Source organism: Cebus imitator, unplaced genomic scaffold (assembly GCF_001604975.1).
Source record: "Cebus imitator isolate Cc_AM_T3 unplaced genomic scaffold, Cebus_imitator-1.0 Scaffold651, whole genome shotgun sequence".
Classification (NCBI taxonomy): domain Eukaryota; kingdom Metazoa; phylum Chordata; class Mammalia; order Primates; family Cebidae; genus Cebus; species Cebus imitator.
The window spans coordinates 717,847-742,766 of record NW_016107966.1 but is presented as its reverse complement, the minus strand read 5'-3'; the positions used below and the strand labels follow the sequence as shown (position 1 = coordinate 742,766).

The following is a 24,920-nucleotide window of genomic DNA, read 5'->3' as shown; positions in this document are numbered from 1 at the left end:
GGCTCCCTTTTTCAAGGCTGTCTTCTAGCACCTTGTTCTGTTAGATAACAAACTAGCTGGGACCCTGCTCTGCAGGTTACCTACTGTCCCATGGAGGCTCCCTCAGCTCTGGGCAGAGGCTTCCTTGGGACCAGCGTCTACCTTGAGACAAATTATTAAAAATAGGGCCAACCTCTCACTTCGAAGAATCAAAGGCCACTTCAGCCTAGATAAAACAGCTGTTCTAGAGCTGGTGGGTTTTCAAAGCAGAGCAGCAGCCCTAGCATGTGAAATGTATCTCCCTTCCTCCTCCCACTGCTGAAGGTTTGCAGACAGCTCCCTTTCCATTCCGCAAGAGGAGACAGGCAGATGAGTCATAGCACAGGCTCAGATTAAAAGAGTATTATTGTGTTAGCAGAAATGGATCTATTTTATTATCTGTTTCTTGACACCTTACAAATAGGTATGCTTTACCCATCAGACAGTCAATTTCCTTAAAAAGCCAGTGATTTTTTTCACTGGAGTTAAGAAATGACCAATGAATAGTAGAAACTCGTATGTGTGAAGAGCTGCCAGGCTGAAAAGATGTAGTGGAAACATTGAGGAAGGTGGTTTATAACCTCAGACTCTAGATTCAAGTCTGCAAAGTGATGCCATTCTTCTAAAAATATACAGAGGAACTACAGAAACCCTTTCCCCTTTTCTCTTTCTTAAGAGTTTTTTTTTCCCTCAAGAAATATTTCCAAACTGGTTGTAAAGGAGATTCACCACCTCAGATTTCACTGTTTTAGTGGGGGTGATTGTCATAAGATACTATTTTAAGGACTTCCTTCTCTTACACAGATTTTTCCATACTGGGAGGAGAGATAAGGTATGTTCCACTAATGTTCCTCATTAAACTCACACTTGTGCCAGTAGTCATTTCCCTTTGTCTTGCTGTCCCATGACAACAGATTGCACATCATAGGAAATTGGAACGAAGACCTTATTTAGTTTGGATGTCTCTTCTCTATTGTCTAATTGCACATTAAATTTTTCATTCTATGTCTGCCTCCTTTCACAGAAATATACTATGAATGAATATAGGAACAAGTAAACGAACAGGCATTATCTAAGACCTTAAAGACTTTTCAGGATACCTTGACCAGTTCTTTCTCCTCCCCACACCCCAGGCATTTATCTCTGAGCCAAAATATACTGGATAATTCATGAAGACCTGATAACTGATGAGCATACATGTGTTGTAAATGTGTGTTCTCAGCACATTGTTTACTGTTGATCAAATTCTAGTAGCTTCTCTGTTTCCTTTTTGCTGTTATCCATACATGTCTCTGTGGTCTTTCTGTCTCCCTCACACTGCAGCCCAGGCTACCTGTGCATTAAAGCACAAACAAAATCAAAAAGATTCCATGAAGTACAAGGAAAGAAAGTCTAAGGAAACAGGGAAAGTTTCACATTTCCTGTTATTGAATCTAGGCACAGCCTTTAGAGGAAGCTGAATGCCTTTTGAATCCCATATGCTCTGTTCTGTGAAGCTATCATTGTTGTTTTACCTTATGACTGCAAAGCTACTATGGCAAACTTTTTAAATGATCCCAGCTATTTGTTTTTTGAGAATCATCTTGTATCCAAACTTTGCCATTATTTTTTTCTTTTCATTAAAAAAATGCAATTTTAAAATATTTTTTCTAAAGGGGATCCATTCGATCTAAGAATTAGTGTTCTTTTCAGTTATCAAACATTAACTGTGTGCCATGCATTGGGTAATAGCTTTCACGCTCGTTATTTCATTTATTTACAACCCCATGAAGGAGACACCAACACATGAGGAAACCGAGGAAGATTAAGCCATTTGCCCAAGAAAACACATCCAGTGTGGGGCTCTTTTGACCATTTCATCAATATCCATCCAACTTTTATCACTAGATCCATGAGTTTGGCCATCCTTTGTTTTCTTAAAATACAAAGTAAAGTTGTATTTGTACTCTGTTAAGCCCACACTTAAGAAGGCAGCCCTCAGGTAGACCAGGAGCCAAAACTCACTTATGGCACTGTACCATAGCAGTCAGGAGCAGATCTGAACATCAGAAAGTCCCGATTTCAAGTCCCAGCTCACCCACTAACTGGACCTGAGACTACAGGATGTCATCTACTCTCTCTGAGACTGTTTTCCCATCTGTCAAATGGGAATGAAATTAAGTTGAATCCTATGAACTTGCCAACTTTTAACCATTTTCTACTTCCAAAAATTATTTTCAAATGGTTTACCTAATTTTTTCACTGGGTCGTTGTACAGATGAGGACACATATGAAACGTTCAGTAAGTGGCGCTTTTTAGTAGACATTTTCTTCTTGATTTTCTTTTGCTCTGGCCAATGGTTTGCATTCTCTGGGCAGACTTTACATGCAGAGAACCCAGCTTGAGGCTTTATGAGTATTGGAGCCTATAATAAGGAGATGAAACAATAAAAGCATATAGATAACCAAGAATTAACAAAAAAGGCCTTACTGCTCTGTGCTTTCCCCCACTCGTTTGGGCTCTTAATCAGTAAATCGCTTTTTTTTTTTTTTTGAAAGGAGGGTGTTATGGAAGTTTAGCTTCACCATCGCTTACCCCACCTCCCTGCCAACTCCGGGAGAAGACTCAAACAGCCAGAGTTAGCATTACCTGCCTATGTGTTTACTTCGTCGCCAGGTACCAGGCCCTGCGCTCGGTTCCGCACAAGCCTTGCCTTACTTCTTCCCGCAACAGTCCTACGAGAAGCAAACTGTCACCCCCTCCCCCGCGCCTTCTCTCATTTTCCTAGTGAGGAAACAGACAAACACAGGTCTCATCGAAAGTCTCTTAGCTGTGGAGCTGGACTCGAGCCCTGGCACCACCAGAACTGGAACACTCGGAACTTCTCCTTTCCTGCGCGATTTGAAGCGCTTTTTCACCTATGAATCTTACAAACTTGGCCTCACCCTAGGGAAGGAGCGGCTGGGTGTCGCCGACTAGCACAACTTCGCCGCGCTTTGCATGTCCATGGGCTCAGGCGCCGGGCAAGAGTAGGGAGGCCCGGCGCTGCCCCCCGGGGTATTTAACCCCAGCCTGGAGCCTGCCGGGCGCCGGGCGCTCGGGCTCCTCGGCGCTCGCGCCTCCCCTCCCTCCTCCCAGCGCGCCCCACCCTCCGCCCCGCGCTCGCCTCGCGCGCAAGCACCGGCCGGCGGCCGCGGGGAGCTGGGCACGGGCGGCGCTCGCCTCTACGGAGCCGCCCCCTGGCCGCGGCCGCCGCGCACAGCCCAGCCCTCGCCGCCCGGGCTCCAGCAGCCCCTCTGTCCGCACTGAGTGCGCCGCGGCTGCCCGAGCGCCCCGCAGACGGGCGGGTGGCCGTGGACGCCCAGCTAGCAGCCCGCAGCATGGATTCCGATTCCGGGGAGCAGAGCGAGGGAGAGCCAGTGACCGCCGCAGGTACCTAGGGGTCGCGACGGCCCAGCCGGTGGGCTAGGGCTGAGGAGGAGGGGAGGCTGGGGCAGGAAATCGGGAGGCCGATCCCCAGCAGCCCGACCCCTTCCAGGCCAAGACTGGGGATTGCTCCGCACTGTGAGTTTGCTTTGGGGCTTCCTCCTACCCCATTGCACTTGGGCGCGCGGGAGGGAGAGAAGGTGCATTTGAGGGTGGCTCTCCTTGCTGCCAGTCTCCTGCGGCGGGCTCTAGTTGCCCGGGCTGGGTGGGGGTGGGGAAGGGTTCGGGAATCCGCGTCCTGTAGTTTGCTGCAGAGAGTGTTGCAACGCATCTGCCTTTTGAAATAACTTTTCGAGTGCGGGCCGGGTCCTCGAACCTGGGGCCCCGGGACTGCGCTGCGGAGCAGGTGACTGGGTCCGACAACGAGACTGAGGGCTCTGGGCAGAAAAGGCCTCGCTAGGGGATGGGGCAGGGGTCAAACTACATCTTGTGGCTGCGGTTCCCGAGGCTGCTAGGCGAGCCCGTGCAGAGGCGCTAGCCCATCGCTGCCGCGCAGCCGGCTGAGAAGGCCCCGCAGACTGGTTCCCCGAACACAGACGCGGCGGCGCGCGGAGCCCGGCTTCTCCTTTAAGAGCCCCACCAGCTTTTCACAATCGATAGTTATTGAAGCAATAGGTGGATGCTTACTTAGGGAAGAAAAAAAAAAAGAATGTCCTCCCCCGCCTCTCCCCGATACTGAGCAACAGGAGGAAGCCACCCACAGCGGTGGGTCGACTTGCCGCCGGGCTCTGCCCACCTCCACCGGTCCGCTCCGCCCCCAGCCCACGGGTCTACGCACCTGGGACCGGCTCGCACTCTGCACGTGCCCACGGCTCCCGGCGCTCGTGCAACTCTGAAGGTTAGCCCTGGGCCTGCAGACCCGTGACTTGCGGGCTGGGACCCCCCTGGACAGACCGCAGCCCTGGGTTAAGCCCCTGCTCTTCCCAGTGTCAGACTAGAATCCTGGCGGTGGGGACCAAGTGACAAGGAGGCACCATCGGTCCAGGCTTGGGTGTAGGAAAGGGAGGTTCGGGAACCAAGCGGGACAGCGCCCTACGTATATTATTACCATTTATCCTCACAGCCCCTGGCCAGGCAGTTATTTTCATTTTACAGAGATTCCCAGAGAGTAACGGGGTTACCCAGGTCTCACAGCCAGGGAGTAGCCAGGGCCCAGTGATGCCCTTCACCCTGCATCAGACTTCAGAGAGGGTGGCTGTGGCCCACCCCTTTGGGTGTTGGGAAGGGCCGAGGCTGGTGGAAAGGAAATGCCAAGATGCCTGTATTTGAGGATTCTTGTGTATGTGCAAAAGCCACCTGCTTTGCGTAGGTATGTGTGGCTATAATTCATAAACATGAGCCCTTTGCATGCCTGTATGTTTCTGTGATTATAAAGTGTGGAGATTTTGCTTCACAGGTGGCTTGTGGATCTCATCTTGTCATTTAAAAGTTCCATTAGGTGTTTTGTGTGTAACTATTTCCAGAGCGCAAACGGGAGGGGGACATTGACACTGACATTAAAGCCGTTCAAAATCCCAAGAACAACATTCACTGTGCTACCCTGCCCAACCCTCCATCTCTTCTGGTTGAAGTTAAGGGGCTGAGGAAGAAGGGGGAGGAGGATAAGGAGGCTTAGAAAAAGAGGAGGGAGGAAATCTTCAGAATCCCTGGTACTTGGGTGAAAGGGAAGGAAAAGAATTCTTCCACACCCTGTTGTCTTCTCTCTCCAACCTGCCCCAGAGTTTAATTCCCTGTGATATTCACAGTCAGTTTGTGTCAGAAGGCCTCTGCATAGCTGACAGCAAACATCACTAAGATCAGATGGGCTTCATAAAGAATAGGGCAGCCAGTTCTGGTGAGCTGTCACCATTTGTTTGTGCCTTACTGTTTTCTGCAATCGTTTCTTCTTTCTGAGTGTGCTTGAATCTCACAAGTTGAACATGTATTTTAATGTCACAAGCCATTCTGCTAAATGGCATTCAGTCTTACTCATTATATTCCATTTTAAAGTATTATCCTGTATGACAGTGCTCCAAAGTTGGATGTTAATTCGCCACCTTGCTAGGGCTGCATCCTGTCAAATGGAAACCGTTGTTGTAGATTCAGATACAGGTTAGATGACAGGTATGTTCTTCATAGAGGCTGACCTTTGTCCCTACAAGAAACTTGACATTCATCCATGGACCTGTATCTATGAAAGCTGAAGGTGTATCAATGAGAAGTACAGCAGAGTGAGTGGGACCTCTTGGAATATTTATACGTGTGGTACCTCCCTCACAGGGAGTTGAGACATACAGGCTGCTTCCTCGTCCGTGCCTTTACATTTCCTGAATTTATGAAAAATCCCTTCCATAAGATGGACTTTATAACGTTAAAAGTCTGGACTCTGGAATTGGACAGACCTGGGTTTCAGCCTCCACCTCATGGGCAAGTTATTTGACCTCTTCAACCTCAGTTTCCCACTCTGTAAAATGGGGATAACAATAGTACCACAAGGGCTTTTGAAGATTCAGTACAATAACACATGATAGGTGTTCCTGGTAATCATTTAGTAAATGGTAATGATTACCAGGAACACCTATAAGTAATCATTTAACTGTTATTTTGGTTATTACCTGATTGGATTATTTGTTGTAAGAATACTGCTAAATAATGAACCCCAGTGTTTTAAAATATAAATGCATGTGTAAAACAATTAGTGTTGCTATTGTTATTATCACATCAATATAATTGCCTAAAGAGATTTGTTTTGAATTTTCTCCTTTTCAGTCTCTTGTTATTTTCTCTGGGGCGTGTGTGTGTGTGTTTGAGGAGGTATTTTTAGTTTACTTCTTCTGATCTTCATCCATCTTCCAGCACAAGGCATGAAGATGGGGACGTTCCAACCTGCTGCTTTCACCAGCCTCTCCTACACCTCTAGGGAAAGTTATAAAAAACAGAGAACCCCTTACTCAATCCACCTGCTAACATGGAGATGAAAGCGTTTCTTCTTTCATGGTGCTGCAAGTAGAAGAAGAGGAGACAATTCCCTGCCCTCACCCTCTCCTATCCCATTGATAAACCTTTTCCCTTCAAGGTGGCAGGAAGCATAGGAGGTGCTCACCTTCCTCCTTGCCACTTTTGCCCATCATGGTCATCTTTCTCTTCACCTGTTGGCAGAGGAATAAGGTAATCTTCAAAGACAACTCACTTTTTACTGTACCCCTTTCAAGAGACTCTTCCAAAGCCCCCCCAACTTCCTGTGTACAGAGCAGATCTCTCATAGAGCAACACGCTGCAGTGGAAGGTTTCTCTCCATCTGCATATTCTGTTTTTCAGGAAGCACAGAATGATGCTTCTATGTCATTCTGCTGCCCGCACTCTCCTCTGCCTTTCTGTCATTTTATGGATCTTTCTATGATTAAGAAAAAGGCAGGATTTATGGAACACTGGATTCTTTCCAGAAACCCAACTTCTCAGTCTTTCCTTTGGGAAACCCACCGTCCACCTCCCAGAAATCCTAAAGCAAGGTGCATTCAGTTGGGAGTGATTGAGTCTTTCCTAAGAAGCAACAGGGGAATAAACATTAACGATATCAGCTTTTTTCCCTTTCTGTCTGGGAAGATCAAGACAACCTACGCAGCTGAGGGCAGATGAGCTCCTTCCTCCCACAACTAGATGGTCCAGGGCAATCAAGCTGATGGTGTCCTTGTGTCTGGGTTGGTGCTGCAGAAAAGCATTTCCATGTGATGGAGTCAGAATATGGTAGGGGAACCACAAGAGAAAAACAGGACTGGGAAAACACCAGGCCCCTAACTCTGTCCTTCCTGTCTCTCTCCTCTCCTACGGCTCAGCTTGGTCCATGTGAACCAAGTGAAGGAATGGATAGGATTCAATAGGATCCTATTGAGGAAGTGGCAAGTGAAGAGGAAAGACATTCCAGGAGTCATACAGCTTGAGAAAAGGCACAAAAAGGAAGTCAGCTAGAAGAGAGCACACCTACTGGGGTGTCCTGGGAGATACAGGTAGGGGCATGTAGGGAAGAACAATTTTAAGTTGGTCTTGGCAGGGCCTCGGGAGTCCCCATGATTCTTGAGCAGAGATACAACCAAATGAAAGCTGAGTTTTCAGAATGTACATCTGGCAGAGATGGACAGATGCACGGTTTGCCTGGACTTAGCACCTCAACTCCCAGGGTATGGCCACAACATCAGAGAAGGTGGTGGCACTAAGGCGAGACAGAAGAGGGAGGGTGCAAATGGTATTTCAGAGAAATAAACAACAGAAGTTGGTGACAGATTGTACAAAAGCAGTGAAAGGAGAGGGAGAGTTGAAGGAGACAGTGGCATGTTGTGTTCGGTAATGTTCTCTGGAGGCAGAGAAATGCAGGAGACAGGCTCCCCGACCCCACAGATGCTCCCTCTTCAGGCGCTTATCAGTGATGTTTGGAGTAAATGTTCTTTTCCCCTTTAGACAGTAAGTTCTGCAGGTGCATTGGTTTTGAGGCACCATGAACTTTGAGGGTTTATTGATTCTCATTACTAGGTTCCTTGCAGAGGCTCTTTAGTAATCTTTGTCTACTGACAGGTTGAAGATAAATAGGCTAGGCTGCTGAGGGCAAGGATAGCCTGGGAATGATGTGCCATTTGGCTATTAGTCATATTCTCATTTCTTATTCCTGTTTGTTGAAATTTGCACAGATGTCTGCCTCATGCACAGAGTAAGCTGTAGCTGCTTTGGGAGTCAGGACCTTGTCTTGTGCTTCCTCATGTTCCTAAGATTTTATGGACATAGTAAGTGAATGAGCATCTTGAGGAACCTCCTGAGAACTTTGTCAAAAAAGGCCAGACCAGCAGCCAGAAACCTGTCCTATAAAGTAGAACTGCAAAGGCTTTCCTTCAGTGTTTTGTTCTGTTCAGTGTTTTAAGATTTCTTGTACTGTCTGGGACTCTGTGTTAGGAATTATGGGAAATGCAAAGAGATATAAGGATACAGTTCACTCTGTCCTCCAGGGCTTGACATTGGATAGGTAGACAGGGTATGTTACTGAAGACCACAGCCTAAGGCAGTGCATGAAGACTCCTCACCTCCCTTGCCTCGCATCACATCCCCAGCCACATCTCCCTTGACATCAGCCCTTTCTATTGCATACTTTCTGTTTATTCCTGTGGTGGACTGTTAGTTAGCTTCCTAAGGGAAAGGACTGGGTCTTTTTCATCTGTGTCAGCCCATGCCACCCATGCCACTACGCTTGTCCCCTAAGCATAGCAAGTTGCTGGCTGGGTGGGTGGATGGTGTTGTGGGTTGATTTGATAGGAAACAGATGGAAGTCAGTAGCATGCACGGCATTTATTTGGAACTTCTCTTGGAATTAATACCTGTAGAAGGCAAGGGAAGAAAAGGGGAAGGGAAGGGAGTGGGACTGGGCAGAGAAGCTCAACTACTGCATAGACCCAACAGCTTCAGCTGAGCCCGCAGGAGCTCTGGAGCTAGAATGGCTCATCAGAACAATTCTGAGTTGGGGGTGAGAGGCCAGGCCTTTATATCTTTACACCCCCAAAATGAGCAGTCATTAAAGGCAAGCCATCACAAGGAACAAGATATGACCTTGGATGAGGCTGTTCTCTCCAGCTGAGGACTTCTGCAGGTAGCGTTCCCAGCCGCTTGTGGAGGAAGTTCTTCAGTTCTGAAGGGGAGTCCATGTAGCACATGGCAGTGGTCATCACTGATCTTTAGGGCTGTTTACTAGGGATGGCAGGCCTGTCTACCAGCAGAGGTCAGGGGATAGTTGTTCAACTGCAAACTTTGTCTAGACCTCTTTGGGACAGTTTTGGTTGCCAGATGGAAGTGGCCATTCTAGACCTCATAGCTCTGAATCCAGCTGTTCAATCCACACAGTCCAGTAAATGCCAGCTGATCAGCTGTTTTATATTCAGAATGGTGTTGATAGTATACAGAAATGCACTTAGATGTGGCCCTGCCCTCCAGGGGTCTGTAGGCATGTTGGGAAGAGAAAACCCACCCCAAACTGGATCTGTAAAACTGGGCAGCACTGGCAGTAAATAGTGAAGTATTTGGAGCACGGAGCAAAGTGATTTGGAGTTCTAGTGGAAGGGCTTCTTGAGGTAAAGATCGAATTTTTATGAATATATACATGGAAAGCTCTATTTTCTATGTTATTTTTCTCTTAAAAAAATACAGCACTTGCCTTTTTATTTGTCAACAAAGCTAAATTATGGTCACACTTTTCATTAGCATGGTTCCCTAACTGGTTTATTTCCCTCCAGCATTACCCTTGGCTCCCATTTGAATTCACATGTAAATCTCTATAAAGACACTACATAAATAACTTTGTTTTGTTTTCCAGTCACTTGGCTTCCAACTCTTTATGTAAAATGCCTGCGTAGGTGGATGTTTGGGCTGTATTCTGTACAAATATAGAAATAAAAGGATAGAGAAGAGGAATTCAAAAGACAACTTTCCTCTAAAAATCCAATCCCAAAAATCATATAAGGAGAGCAAATAACCTCCCCCTTCCCATACCTATATGTTAAGGTGTGCTAGAACGTTTTTATTTTATTACATATCAGAAATGCTCTTTTTGGGCAACGGCCTGGAAAAAATTCTGAGTCTGCTCTAGAACAATCTTCATGTTCATATTGGGTTTCCTAAAGATCACTGCCTGGGAACAAATTTGAGCCTGTTCATGGAAAATCTACCAGTATGCAGGCTATAAAAATGGAAGGCTTGGCAGCACAGAAAGTGCTAGACACGCCCTAATAGAAACCAATATTTTATAACTCAGTTCTCTGGGAAAAAAAGGAGACACTTGGTGGTGTTCAATATTGCTTTAAACTGCTGAAAAACCACAGGGTTAGCCACTGGCTTCTAGGTTGTGTTTCAGAAGTAAAATATGCTTTCTGGGAAAATATTCTGGCCATGACAAGAAGCATGTTAGCCATACGTAGCTTCATGGAGACTCCAGTTTATATTTTTGTAGTAGAAGCATCCAGTTTCACATGAGGGAGGAGATTCTGGAAGGAGCTGTTGCTAGTCAGCACACACATCCCACGCTCCTGATTTGGAGCCTGTGGGTTACGCTGGGAAGGTGGGCAAATATGGAGTCAAATACAGGAGGGAGTTGAGGGGGGCCATCTGCCCAACAGGCCTCTGTGGCAGCTCTTTCCTGTCACAATTGAGTCCTGGCTCCTTAGTTTCCTTTGGATAAGATTGAGAAAGTGAGGATAGGAAGACTGGGATTAGAAGTTACCGGGTAAGACAAACCAGGGGTTTAAGAAGTTGTAGACTGGGTACAGTGGCTCATGCATGTAGTCCCAGCACTTTGGGAGGCTGAGCTGGGTGGAGCACCTGACATCAGACGTTCGAGACCAGCCTGGCCAACATGGCAAAACTCCATCTCTACTACAAATACCAAAATTACCCTGGCATGGTGATGCATGTCTGTAATCCTAGCTACACAGGAGGCTGAGGCACGAGAATTGCTTGAACCTGGGAGGCAGAGGTTGTAGTGAGCTGAGATCACACCACTGCATTCCAGCCTGGGTGAAAGAGAGACTCTGATTACAAAAAAATAAAAAAACACGAAGTTGTGCCAAAACAAGATGAGAAATAAGATGGCATGATCCTTGCCAGCCCAAGGTCAACGCCAGAGGACTGGTACTGAACATAAAAGTATAATAATGTTTTACTTTTTTATTTCTTCTATATTAATTAAGCATTTACAATGTATTAGAGACTGTGTTAATTGTTTATGTGGTAGTTAATCCTTATACTAGCCTTCTGAGCTATGTACTGTAATAGCCCCAATTTATGGAACAGAAAACCAAAACACAGAGAGGTTACGTAACCTGGTCAGGATTGCACAGCTTATCAGTAGATATGAAGCCAGTCTAACTCTAGAGACTCTTTTCTTGCACCAGGTAGACCATGTAATTAGAATCATGGATGCCACCAGGCTGCTTTGCATCCCCCACAGAGCTCCCATGGTGCTGAGAACCCTGACCCTTAGACTCCCTCACCCTTAGGTGAGGTCATTCTGGCTCCACAAAAGCCTGTTGTAAGCTGCAGACACTCCCTGCGTTAGCCCAATAATAACATAGGCAAGGACTGGCTAACACCAGCTCCAGATCAGAGGATGGTAAAGGGCGATTTAGGAGGGAAGTTGGGAGAATCAGCACAAAGCCACTGCTAGGGAGAAAGCCCTAAGAGGATACTGCAGCTTTAGGCTTCTTCTGGATCACACAGGCATGGTGAGAGAGGAGAGAAGGTTTGAAAAGCCGAGTTAAGAGAGATACCAAAAACAAGTACACCCTTTTTCAGAGTGTGCTTAAGCTGGGTTCTAAGCCCTTTTTTCACCCCAGCATTTAGAATCATTTCTGATATACAATCCCCAGGACATGGTGACCAGCAGGACTTGAGGAGAAAAAAACTCAAAAGGCAAGAGTGCAGCAGAGTGAAAAGAACTTGACATTCAGAGCTGGATGACTCAGGTTTGGGTTTCCAGTGTTGTCGCTTAGTTATTGCTTGTCAGTAACATTATTTTCTGACCAAAGAAGTGCAAGCTCATGGTAGACTACATGAAAACAGTACAAAGAAGAAAATTAGATTGAGCCCTAAGAAAAGACTGCACTCTTCCAAGAAGGCGGTCTAAAAGCAATTCGAAAAAGATGTGAGAGCTTTATTTAGGGAGAGAGAAGGGTTTAAAAAGAACAAGAGTCCCATTTCTGAAATGTTGACCTGGGATGCTAAAAACATATTGTTCCACTGCCAGGCAGTGTTAGAACCAGAACTGGAGGCCAGACCCCCTGGCTTCTCTGTGTTTCCTCCAAAACATAGGTAATTTAAAGAAAAAAAAAACGGATCAGAACTATTAAAAGGAGATACTAAAAAGACTTTTGCTCTTTTTCCTTCTGACACCTTTCTACTGTGTTCTTGCCACTCCCTCCCATCACTTGTGTTTCCTTTCTTAGGTTTCTCCATCCTGGGCCCATTTGCCCACAGGTCTGATAAGCACAAGCCCACACCGCACGTTGCCCAGGGCCCTCCTCTTGGGTCAGGCCCACTCATCTTTCTCAGTCAGAAGAGCCCTCCACAAAGCCCTCAGAAGATTAGTACATTTTTTAAAATACTTGAGAGGCATTTGTTAGGTTTTACTGATGCCCAGTGACAATTTACTTGGAGCCTGAATAGCTCCTATCTTCAAGAAAAGGTTTATTGGCCACTAGTTCTCCAATTACGCTTTATCCTTCTTTAGATTGATTTTTTTTTTTAACTGTAAAGAAACTGGATGTTTGTTCATCCATGTTAGGTCTCTCTACCTTTAGGATTTAACTTCATAATTCTCTGAGTCAAACAAGGCAGGCAGAGCTAAATTTATACAGGGTCAGCTTTTAGAGAGCCCATAGCAGTATCTGGTAGGCATCAAACCTGAATTTTTGTGACTCTATTTTTCTTTCTAACTTCTCTGTGTATAATCGTGGTTTCCCTGTACTCTTCCTCAACTGCTACTCCTGCATCCCCTAAGATACAGCTCTTGCCTTGCTTTTTTTTTTTTTATTTTAGAAAACACCATCCATTCTTATAACAAGCTATATGCTTTGGGAAAGCTAAAGGTTCCCAAAGTTGTACTCCAGCCCAGTCTTCTCTCCTGAGCAAGAATCCTGTCTTCCAAAGAACCCCGACCCCTCCTCTTCACTGTTTAGGAAACATCCAGGCCATCACCTTTCTCTCACTTTTTCCCAACTCTGCTAGTGGCCTTCACAGCCACCAAGTCACTTAAAGTTAAAAGACTGTGAAGTCATAGAACAATGAAAACTCCTCCACACATGTTCTCATATCAAAACCATGACATGGATAAAGTAGGTATTATCATTCCCAGTTTACAGATGAAGAAACAGATGCAGAGAGATTAAATTATCCCCATCACAAAGTAAATGGCAGATTTTTGCTATTTAAAACTGCCTGGGGCGGGGGCAGAAACAAAGCTAAATAAACAACTTCAATATTCAGTCAAATATTTATGGAATTATTAAATACATAATGACATTTCCACACAGTGAGATATTATTCGGATGTTAAGGAAAGTTAATTTGAAGAACATTTGATGTTAGATGGAAATGTTCACATTATAACATTGTCAAAGAAGGCTCAGTAATCTGTGATCCCTGTTTTGCTATATGTACATATATACATAAATGTACATACACACACAAACACACCCCTATACATATACCCCTTTGTATATGGAGAAGGGGAGAAATCTCTCCTCACATTCACACACACAAACACTTGAGATTTTTTGTTAATGCTTGGACAAAATAAACCACTCTGTGCTGAGTGTATAGGTAATTTTAATTGTCTTCTTTGTACTCTTCCAAATTTGTCTTCAGTGAGTACATGCAGCTTTCAGCTGATAATTCACTTTTATAAGCAACAGCCAAGCGAGCTACCATGCCTGTTCCCCAGCTCATCCTCCCACAAGGTTGTCCCAGGCCCCTCCATCCTCTCCCTTGAAACTTACTCTTCTATCAATTCCCTGTGTTTCTCTTCCCCCTAGAGCATTCCTCTGTCACCCCCCTCACCAGCTTCTCCCAGTCCCCTACCTGGGGTGATCTAACCTTCTGCTCTGCTCACCCCCTGTCCCAGCCTCAGCCCCTACTTTCTCTGGTGCCCCCCATCCTCATCACCACCTCCTGCTCTGAGCCCACCTGGCTTGCCTTTGTGGGCCTCCGTTTCATGAACAGAGGGTCAGAGTAGTTAATGAGCTTATAAATATGAGGTCTACAGACTGGCCAAGGGCTTTGCAGCCTCCCAGTCTAAGCAGACCCATGGGTAGGCTTGTGGACTTAGCCATTTTGGCTGTCATGCAACGTTGCTGCTGCTCGCTGGCCGGCACGGGGGCAACCCGGCAGCTCTGACCCACGTGCCCTCTCTGACCCTTCCTCTGTCCTTGACCTCCATCCCAGATTTGAATGATGTTCGCTTCCCACATTTTCATTTACCTATACTAATTTTGTGTTTTTATTACTTTTTAAATTAGAGGGGGAAATAAGGACATTTAAAAGTCTGTTATAACAGGATTGTTAGCTTTTAGGAGGTATTGGTCTGCCACCACCACCATTAGTCCGTTGTTCCAAAAACAATTGTTACTGAGGAGTGGTGTGATATTAAATATAATGTGAATCTATCTCTGAAGGAATTAGATTGAAATTTAATTGAGGATTCCTTGTGCATCTTGGAGCTAAAAATAAGAGATCATGTGTTGGCCTCAGAATTCCTTACTCCCCTCTAGTTTCAAGCAGAGGGAGACCATTCAGGAAGCTTCTAGAAAAGGAAGTGCTTAACATTTAGATTCACATTTAACAAGTTTTTAACACAGTTTTAAATTAGCCCCAAATCACCCTTAATAATTGGTATTCCCCATCAGCCAGGATTTTGTCTATCTTTATTTACTTTCTTGGTTTATATTATGAAAAATGATTTATCCTTATTCCTTTTCAGGTATAAAATTATACAGTCAGGTGCCACGTAATGATATTGTGGATGTAACAGTGGTCCCTAAGCTTACAGTGGAGCTGAAAATTCCTTGTACCTGATGATGTCTTGACGATGCTGACCCTTTGTAGGCAGAAGCTAATGTGTGTGTTTTTCTTAGTTTTTAACAAAAAAGTTTAAAGAGTTAAAAAAATTAATAGAAAAAAGCTTATAGAATAAAAACATAAAGGAAAAAATGTTTGTACAGCTATACAATATGCTTGTGTTTTAAGCTAAGTGTTATTACAAAAGTAAAAAAAAAATTAAAAATTTAAAGTTTATAAAGTAAAAAAGTTTTAGTAAGCTAAGGGTAATTTATCATTGAAGAAACAAAAGTGTTTTTTATGAGATTAATGTAGTCTAGATATACAATGTTGATAAAGTCTACAGTAGTGTACAGTCATGTCCTGGCCTCCACATTTACTCTCCACTCACTCACTGACTCATCCAAACAACTTCCAGTCCTGCAAGCTCTATTCATGGTAAGTGCCTTAGACAAGTGGGCCATTTTTTATCTTTTATACCGCATTTTTACTGTACCTTATACATGTTTAGATATTCAAATACCATTGTGTTACAGGTGCCTACAGTATTTAGTACAGTAACGTGTGGTACAGGTTTGTAGCCTAGGAGCAAAAGGCTGTACCATATAGCCTAGGTGTGTAGTGGACTTGACCATCTAGGTTTGTATAAGTACACTGAATGATGTTCATACATGGCAAAATCTCCTAACAACGCATTTCTGAGAACTTAGCCCCATCCAGTCACTCATGATTCTATATTGACTGTGCTTTTTCACTGTTCCAGAAAACTCCCCTCATTTAAAAAAAAAAGTCACTCTTTCTCAGTTTTCAAGTTGAAATCAGGAAAGTTCCCTTACTTAGTGCCTTTATGAAGGAGCCATCTTTTCTTATTATTTGCAAGTGAGTGACTATGACCACTGTGATCTTAAAAGGAGAGATTAGGAAATATGAGAGGGAGAATGATTGAGATAGGAGTAAATTCTTGGACAAAGAGAGCATTGTGCCCAGAATGATGGATAGCTCATCCTGAGACCAGCAAGCGTGGTAAGCACAAGGGCTGCTACCAACCAGCCCTACCCAGGCTTTCCTCTCACCCAGGGAGGGAGGTCAGTGAAGGGCTGAGACTCAGGGATGGGTGAGGAGGCCTGTTTCTACCCATTCTTAGTGTTTTGTTTTGTTTTCTGTTGTGTTGTTAAAAAACAAAGTCTATGTAAAAAAAACAGCTCTGCCAAATTGTGCTAACCCAATTAGGGTGGCTGAGGTCTGAGCAGCTTGTGAAGAGGGTAGAGATTGGTGGTGATTAGGTGCCGAGACAGCACACAGGTGGAATCAAGGCTGGTCAAGGGCCAAGAGCAGCTGACCAGTGGTCAGGGAGTCATAGAGCACATGACACGAGTGCAGTAGGGCAAGTCCATTCTCTCATGAGTCATTTGGCCTGCAGCCAGTCTGCCTGTCATGGGTCCCCCAGCTTTCTGGGGTCCCTCCAGCTGGAGGGTAGCCTCTCTTAAGCTCAAAGAATTTAAAACTTCCAGAAAAGCTGGCTCCCCCATGGGCCCTACGCATCTTGTCCACACTTGAGAAGCTCTTTTTCCTCCTGACTTCACCCTGTCCTCCCCATCTCCATGGTCCTAGCTCTCTGCCTCACCTGGGATGTCTTCCCTTCCCTGGCCACATCTCAGGCCTAGATGCTCCTCTCTGTTTCCTCTGCCTTGGGCCCCCACCACCCCCACAAGCCCTCCTGGGTGCTAAAGGGACTAAGGCAGTGAAAAATCCAAGTCTTATGGCCATTCCTGGAGTCGAGTCATGAAGCAAAAATCTTAAAAGCTTCCAGAGAGAAAAAACAGGCCCTTACCAACATATACTGCTTTCTAAATAGCAACACTGAACTCTTGACAACAGTGATGGCCTGCCTTTAAATTCTCAAGGCAAATGATTTCCAACATAGAGTTTTGGACACAGGCAAACCATCCATCAAGTGTGTGGTTGGAATAAAGTCATTGTATGACATGCCAGATCCCCAAAACTGACTCTATTATGTCCTCTTCCTGAGATAGCTGCTTACTCAGGAGGCACCCAACTAAGGCCCCCAAGCCAAATCTGGCCTACCACCTATTTTTGTGTTTACATTTTTAAGTGGTTACACCTTACGTGGTTATATAAGTACCTACACAATATTCTCTATTTTGCTTCTTTCTCCTTTACTCTCTGGCTCTTTAAGACAGTTTGCTGATGCCTGTGCTGGACCAGGTGCTCCACTGAACCGAGGACTAAGTTAAAAAAGAAGAGTCATGAGATCCAAGAAACAGGAGATAGACACAGGAGAGAAGGGGTAAAGAATGAAGGGAGGACCCAGAATGACTGCCTGTATCAGGCATCAAGAGAAACATGCCCAGACTTGAGTTGGGGGACAGAGGGTTGCCAGAGATGTCACCAAGAAAAAAAAAATGGAAGCAGTTTATTAATGTGTTTGAATCTATTGAGAAGAACTTTATATTCTGCTAGAAACTTTAGGAGTGAATTGGCACTAAACCAGAAGATTAAAAAGTAGTGTTTAACTTCCTGGGAAAACAAGATGAATAAGAAAGAAAATGCAGGCATGGAAGTTATAGAACACTACATGACTCAGCTATGAATGATAGCTAAATCACAGTAATGTCATTGCTGAAGTTTGATTTAACCAAATGTTGAAACAGAAGCAAATTGGAAGGTGAAAGGAAAAATGAATGGGAAAGAAAGCTAAGTTTTCACCTTCCATAGTAGTAAGTTAAAAGCAAATAAAATCAAGAATTAACAGTGTAATAATGTAATTTAAATATAGAGATGTAATTATTGATTGTAACAGCTAAAATAGTTTAAAGTATTCTGTTTGTAAGGAGCTAGCATCAGAGGTGGGCCAGGGGATCCTATATTTTGTTGTAAGCCTCCCTCATAAAATGGCTTCTATTTTCTTTATTTTTTTGAGACAGGGTCTTGCTCTATCACCCAGGCTGGAGTGCAGTAGCACGATCATAGCTCACTGCAGCCTCGAATTCCTAGCCTCAAGTGAACCTCCCACGTTGGCCCCAAAGTGCTGAGATTACAGGCATGAGCCACCATGCTCAGTCTGATTTAACTTTTAAAATAATTGTACCTGTATTACTTTGAAAACAATTTAAGAAAAAAGAAAAAAAGTGACAGAGCAGCCTGGTGAGTGATGTGGCAACCATGCCTATGTGGGAGCGTTCAGGCCCCTGTTTGGAGGACATGACAGCTCTGGTTATTACTGTTCCTGACATGAGTGTGAATGCATTTCAATATAATGTCAAGACTGAGAGCCAAGCATTCAAGCAATGAACATTTTCTGTTTCAGTCCCTGGCTACAGTTGCCCGGAAAGAAATCTTGGTCCCTGCCCTCAAGGAGTTCACAGCACAGTGGGTGATAAAATTCCTCATCCACCTAATGGATGACTGATTGCTCCACAAGGTGATAAGAGATACTCCAAGGCAGATGAATACGAAAACAAATTGCCTAGAAGTCAGAAGTCATTCAGATAGAGCCCTGGGAAGCTAAGCAGGAATTGGGCTGGGAAGAAGGTAAGAGGTCAGTGTCCCAGCACAGGGACAGAAAATGCAAAGGTGCAAGGAGACCCAGGCCTGGTGCAGGTTGAGACCTGCCTGTGGCCTGGAGCCAGGAGCTTAGGGTTTGTAGACGGTGAAGAGAAAACAGATGTCAGTTCAGTGGCCTTGTGTGCCATGCTAAAGAGTCATCTGGGTTCTGTCTTGAAGGTTATGGGAATCCCCTCGAGGCCCTTACTAGAGGAGCAGCGTCATCAAAGCCTGCTGTCAGCCCAGTGTGGAAAATGGAACGGAAGTTGGGGTAGAGAGCTGAGCAAGGAGACAGACAAGCATTGGAGGGAGAAACCATGAGGGTCTGTGCTGAGGTAGCAAGAGAGGGACAGAGGAAGGCAGGTGCCTTTGAAGATATTATAAGAGCCGAATAGACAGTCGGAGACCTCGTTAGATATGGGAGGTAAGGGAGAGAAATAAGGCAAGGATGGTCCCCAGGTTCTTGTCTGGACACAGGCTAGTGGCAGAGCCACGTATAATAGAAGACTTCAGGAGGGTTGGAGAAAGCTGAGAGAAATGTTGAATATGGATGGGGAGGGATCTGTGGGAATCCAGGCGGAGGTCAGGCTAGCAGTTACAGATGGGAGAGCCCCTGGACTGGAGAACATAGGGACAGGGGGCAGGGGGTGGTCCATGGGACAGGGGTGGCATCTCACACTTGAGGAGTGTCTAGCGAGAGAAGAGGACCCTGAGAGAGCTCAGGAGGACACCCAGACATGAGGCATAGACAGAGAAGGAGGAGGTCTGGAGGAGGCTGAGAGGGGCCAGGAGAGCTGGGGTTAAGAAAGCAGAGACCGAGAGGGTCCCATGCTGCCCGCGGCCAGGTAAGCTTAATTATTGGGCGTGCCCTCAGCGTTCCAGGATTACAGTAGTTAGCATATCTGCCCCTGGCAACAGCCCTTGGAACCCCTCACTCATATGTATGACAGCCAAAAATGTCCTCCCATGTTTCCAAACACTCGTCAGGGCCAGTTACAAGACTATTTGGTGAGAGCAGTTAAATTGAGTTTGTGGTGAAAGCCAGGTTAGAACAAAACCACAGCTCCTCTGTCCTGCTGTGGCCATTCCCTCCTCAGGTCTCTTCCGGGGCTGCCCAGTCACTATTTACTTTTTGAAGTTTATATTACCGAATTCCTAGCACATGTCAGGGATGCCGTGGTGAACACGACAGTCAAGGTGATGTAGACATTTTTGCTCCTTTGTTCAGCTAAAACCGGGTTCTTCTCACATGACCAGGAAAGATGAGGCCCGCAGACACATTGAAAGGTGAAGAGAGCAGAACTTATTAAAAGAAAGCTCTCAGAGAGAGAAAAAAAAAAAAAAGAGGTCATACTAACAGGCTTCCACCTCACAGACTGGGTTCCTGGCCGGCACACTGGAGCTAGAGTCCAGGCTCCTCCCCCTACCCTAGGCGCGAAATCCAGAGGCTCCGCCCCCATCCCCCAGTGCGCATGTGCATATTTTCTGAGCCGCAGTAGGAAAAGGGCGGGCAGACAGGGCGGTTCTCTCTCTGTGTTGCGAGTTTTATATGGGCCCAGCTGTCGGATATTTACGCTTTCAGGCTGTTTTAGGCTTGAATGGGGGGTTTCGCTAGGTATCCTCGGCTGTCTCCTGTCTTTATTAAAGGTCTCCCCTCTTGGAGCTGCCAGGGAACAAACAATTGAAGCCAGGTGGTGGTTCCTTAACTAGACCCATTTGCAGAAGATCGGAACGGGGTGGGCAGCAGGGCGTGCTTGGCTCGGGGAGGAGTTGGGCTGAACAAAACGGGATGAGGCTGGGGAGACAGGCGGGGCAGCTGGGATGTAGAGCCAGTGGGAAGAGCTGGCCTTGAGGTTTCAGACACGATTCCCACCCACAGCTGCATCAGCACAGGGCGGTCTGCTGGGGCTGGGGGCCTGGCAGTCTGTGGTTTGTTCTGTGGACACTGTGGCCAACCCAGGAAAAGGCCTTGGGGAAAGCCAGCATGACGCCTGCTGACCGCACACTCTATGGCAAGCACAGGCCAAGGCCTCACAGAGGAAGCTGAGGTTTAATGGAGGAGTCAAGGGCCCTAAGAAAACAGGGGAGTGAGTGGCATTTTGGAGGCAAGCCTCAGATAAGGAAAGCTGTAGGCTCCAAGGTTGACGACCCAGTGTTACAGAGTGAGGGAGAAGCAGGAGGATCCCATTTATGAATAATGGCAGGAGCAGAATGGGGGCGGCAGGGAACCAGCAGGAGAAACGCGGAGGACCCCTCCACGGGCATCAGCGCACATCTGATGTGTGCCCAGATGATGACAAAAATTCAATTTCTCGTACTTAACGGGTTACTATGAAATTAAGAAGAGAAAGCAAATTAGCAGAATCTCTTGTCTGCTTTCTCATTTAAGACCCAGAAACGAGCGGGTAAAGAGATGGGACCGTGGTACACAATGAGTGTGCTGGGGGTGGCAGGTGCAGGGCTGGAGGCTAGGCTCTCTCTTATACTTCCTGCTGCTGGCTCAGTGGTGAGAGTCAGGACCAGGGCTGGGCTCTTTGGTTTTCCCTGTATGCGGGGAGCTACTCCATGGATACAACCCTGGCATCTTGATTGTGCGGGATAGCCATTCTCAGCATCTTTGAGTGACCACACCTGGTGATTTGGTTGGAAAACAGTGAAACCTTTTGGTGGAACTATTTTTTATTACCATGAAGTTTAAAAAATTCTATTCTGAGCGATTTGTGTCCTTAGCGCTTAATTTAGAAAGGAAGCCTGAGAAAAAGTTACATTTCTGAGAAAATTCCAGGAAGTCAAGCCTCGACGACAGCTACTTGGCCCCTCCCTTTACTTGAGGTGAATGGGATTCCCCATGGATTCAGCGTGGTTTTATCACAGTAGCAATTCCAGCAGAGCCTAGAAGCCCAACCTCAGGAGATCTTGAGGGTGCCGTACTACCTCCCATCTGCTAACAACATCCCTCAGCACTGTCATTCCACAGGCCAGATACTGACCATGACACCAGCGGATATTAAAAATGTGGCTTGACTTGTCTTAAATCTGTAAACCCAGTTTTACTACAGAATAAATGTAAGGGAGATTATAAGCAATATATTACATGTCCCTTTGATGCTGTTCCACATTCAGATTGACTGAAATCCAAAAATGTCATTGTTCAGGATTCATATTTCACTAGAAAAAAATCAAGTAGAACATTGAGGAAGCTGTAATGCTGTCTGCCAAATCATCTCCCATCCAGAAGTACCTTCGGGTTTCTTGTCTCTTGTGTGTTCCGACCTCTCAAGTACAGCGAACAGTTTGTCTGGTTGTTGTTAAGCTCACTAAGCTAAGGGTTTACATATTACCACATTAATTAGAGCACCTTCCAGTAGCCTCAGTCCTTTAGGTTTAAATATCCACTGCCACAGGCCATGTTTTGTTTCTTTTTTCCAAGATAGACTGGAGTTTATTCTATTTTATTGTTTTGCACATTTTAGGTTCTGCATCCATACTCCAAAAATTACAGCATTCCAAAGACTGACATTTTTATTGCATTAGGCTGTTTGCTAATTTCACATATTACTGTGTTGGCATGCTCCCACAGCTCTGAATGTGACATCCTACTGGTGTCCTTGTTAGCAGTCTGCTGTTCTGAGCCTGGGTTCTGGAGTGCCTGCTGTGGTGGAGAAAGTTTGGGAGCTGCCAGCAGAGACAGAGGATTACCCAGAGAGACAAAAAATGGACTGTGCTATTCCAATGCCCGACAGCTCCTCAGTATATTAAAATAGCTCATGAGTGTGAAGGGGCATAAATGGGGAGGCTCCAAGGGTGGTAGGAGGGAGGGGTGCTGCTGCCATGGAGAGAGGGTTACTGCAGAAACTGAACACTTAGAGCATGGTGGGCGATATATCTAGCCCCCAGGTGATGCTGCTGCTGTTGGAGCAAAGACAGGCAGAGCCCAACTGGGCCAACCAAGTAGCTCTCTATGAAAGGCAAAGGGTGGACCTGGTGCTCAGTTCATAAGGCATTTGAGTATATTCCGTTCCACTTGCACATTGTTGTGAATATGCACCTCCTTCCAGGTGTGGGTCCTGAACTGACAGAGTCTGGGCCTCAAAGAACAAGCACAAACACGCTAAAATCATTCATTCATTTACAAGACATATACTGAGCAACTTCTATATAGTAGGCACTGCCCTGCTTATGGGGATTCACAGGTTGTCTCAGCATCAGTCCCCAAGAACTCAGCTCCAGATGCGGAGGGCCGGTCACAGTGCAGCACAGGAACAGGGCTACCACTGAGCTGGGTGTGAGGGCCAGCCTCCCCCGAAAGAGGGACATAAGGGTTGGCCAGGGGCTCATGGTGGGAAGGAATCTTCAGCTGCAACAAACAACCTGTCAGCTGTGCCTCTTCCACCTGGGTGAGGGTCCCCTGGTTTCAGCTATGGCACAAGAAAATCAGGGCATGATTGGCAGCCAGGGAAGCACCCTCAGGGAGCACTGGCTTGATTGCTGGTACTGTTTGGTTGTCATCTGACTATTTCAGACAGTTGGGTTAGGACAAGACTGTTCTTGTGAAGGGTTGAGCCTCCTTTTGGCTTTGAATTGGGCAAGCAGGCCTCTGGTGGGAAGGATGGGATGAGGTGGGCAGAGCCAGAAGTTTTCACGGAGCTCCTCTTCAGTGTCCCCTGCCAGTATGTTACATAGGAAGGATCATTAGAAGGGAATCCTACCATGTGCCAATAGGCACTCTTTTCCCCAACAGGCAGCCAGGTGCTGGCTTGTTACTTTCCGCAGATACTTCATAGCAAAAACTAGAAACAGTTTGAAACCTACCAAGAGGGGACTGGTAGAGAAAATGGTGGCATGTGTTATTGTAAAAAAAAAAAGATGATGTAGTACATTTTTTTTTTTTTCATGGAAAGATATCCTTAGAATGTTGGTTGAAATGCAGGCAAGAAAATAGTGTTCATTGGTCCTGTGTTTGTGAATATTAAAGTGTACATGCCTGGGTGAATGTTTGGAAGAATATATGGTTTGGCTGTGTTCCCACCCAAATTTCATCTTGGATTGTAGTTCCCATAATCCCCACGTCATGGGAGGGACCCAGTGGGAGGTTAATTTAATCATGGGGGTGGTTATCCTCATGCCGTTCCCATGAGAGAAAACTCTCCCGTGAGTGAGTTTTCACGAGATCCTATGGTTTTGTAGGGGGCTTTTCCCCCTTTTGCTTGGCACTTCTCCATCCTGCTGCCCTGTGAAGAATGACGTGTTTTTTTCCCCTTCTGCCATGATTGCAAGTTTCCTGAGGCCTCCCCAGCCATGCTGAACTGTGAGTCAGTTAAACTTCTTTCCTTATAAATCACCCAGTCTTTAGTATTTCTTCATAGCGCATCAGAATGGACTAATACACACACTGTGATGCCTGCGGGGACTGTGGGGTCCCCTTTCCTTCCATTAGCTTGTTTGTCTTTTCTGACTTTTCTCAGGGCTCATGAATTATATGTTGTCATAAAAGTATTAAAGAAAAAATATTTGGAGAAACAGCTCCTCAGTCTTTTTTTTTTTTTTTTTTTTGAGACAGAGTCTTGCTGTGTCACCCAGGCTGGAGTGCAGTGGCACGATCTTAGCTAACTGAAGCCTCCACCTGCCAGGCTCAAGTGATTCTCCTGCTTTAGCCTCCCAAGTAGCTGGAATTATTAGGCATGCACCACCACACCTAGCTAATTTTTGTATTTTTTAGTAGAGACAGGTTTTTACCATGTTGGCCAGGCTGGTGTGGAACTCCTGACCTCAAGTGATCTGCCCACCTCGGCCTTCCAAAATGCTGGGATTACAGGTGTGAGCCATTGTGTGTACCCAGCCTGTCTCCCCTCTTAAGATAAAACAAAGAAGCTAATAATTGAAAATGTTACTAGTAGATGATGTTTATCACTTTATTCCTCAGAGTGATCTAGCATTCAGAATAACTACTTTGTGGATATGCTAGGAAAAGTAAGGAAAAATCTAGTGAGCTTAAAATGCTTGCTAAGTGAAGTATCATAAGTGTGTGTTATTTAGGGGACAATTGCAGTTTTACACCTGAGTAGACATTTAAAAAATTGATTCCTCTTGTCATCCTCACTCTCAAGATATGCACTAACACAATGGCTTTATAGGTGAGGTTTACTAAAACTGTCAAAAAATAGCTAATCCCCACCTTACATAAACACTCTCAGAAATAGAAAAAGAAGGAAAGCTAGTCAATCTATTTTATGGGAATGGGACTAGTTTTCTCTGACATCAAAATTTGACAGAGATAGTAATAAACCAATGTCACCTTTTTTTTTTTTTTTTTTTTT

At 45.5% G+C, this 24,920-nt stretch overlaps 1 protein-coding gene across 2 annotated transcripts in view; it reads left to right on the top strand.

Annotated features, from left to right (window-relative positions):
- Positions 1-3,091: 3,091 nt before the first annotated feature.
- The window catches only part of TNFAIP8L3 (TNF alpha induced protein 8 like 3), a 40,056-nt gene continuing 18,227 nt past the window's right edge, over positions 3,092-24,920 (top strand). Inside the window, exon 1 of one of the 2 annotated variants that reach the window (XM_017517889.2) lies at positions 3,092-3,430. In XM_017517889.2, coding sequence (XP_017373378.1) covers positions 3,379-3,430 — 52 coding nt within the window. In that variant the 5' untranslated portion in view covers positions 3,092-3,378. The remainder of the gene's footprint in view (positions 3,431-24,920) is intronic. The other variant, XM_037734667.1, reaches the window with a different exon arrangement.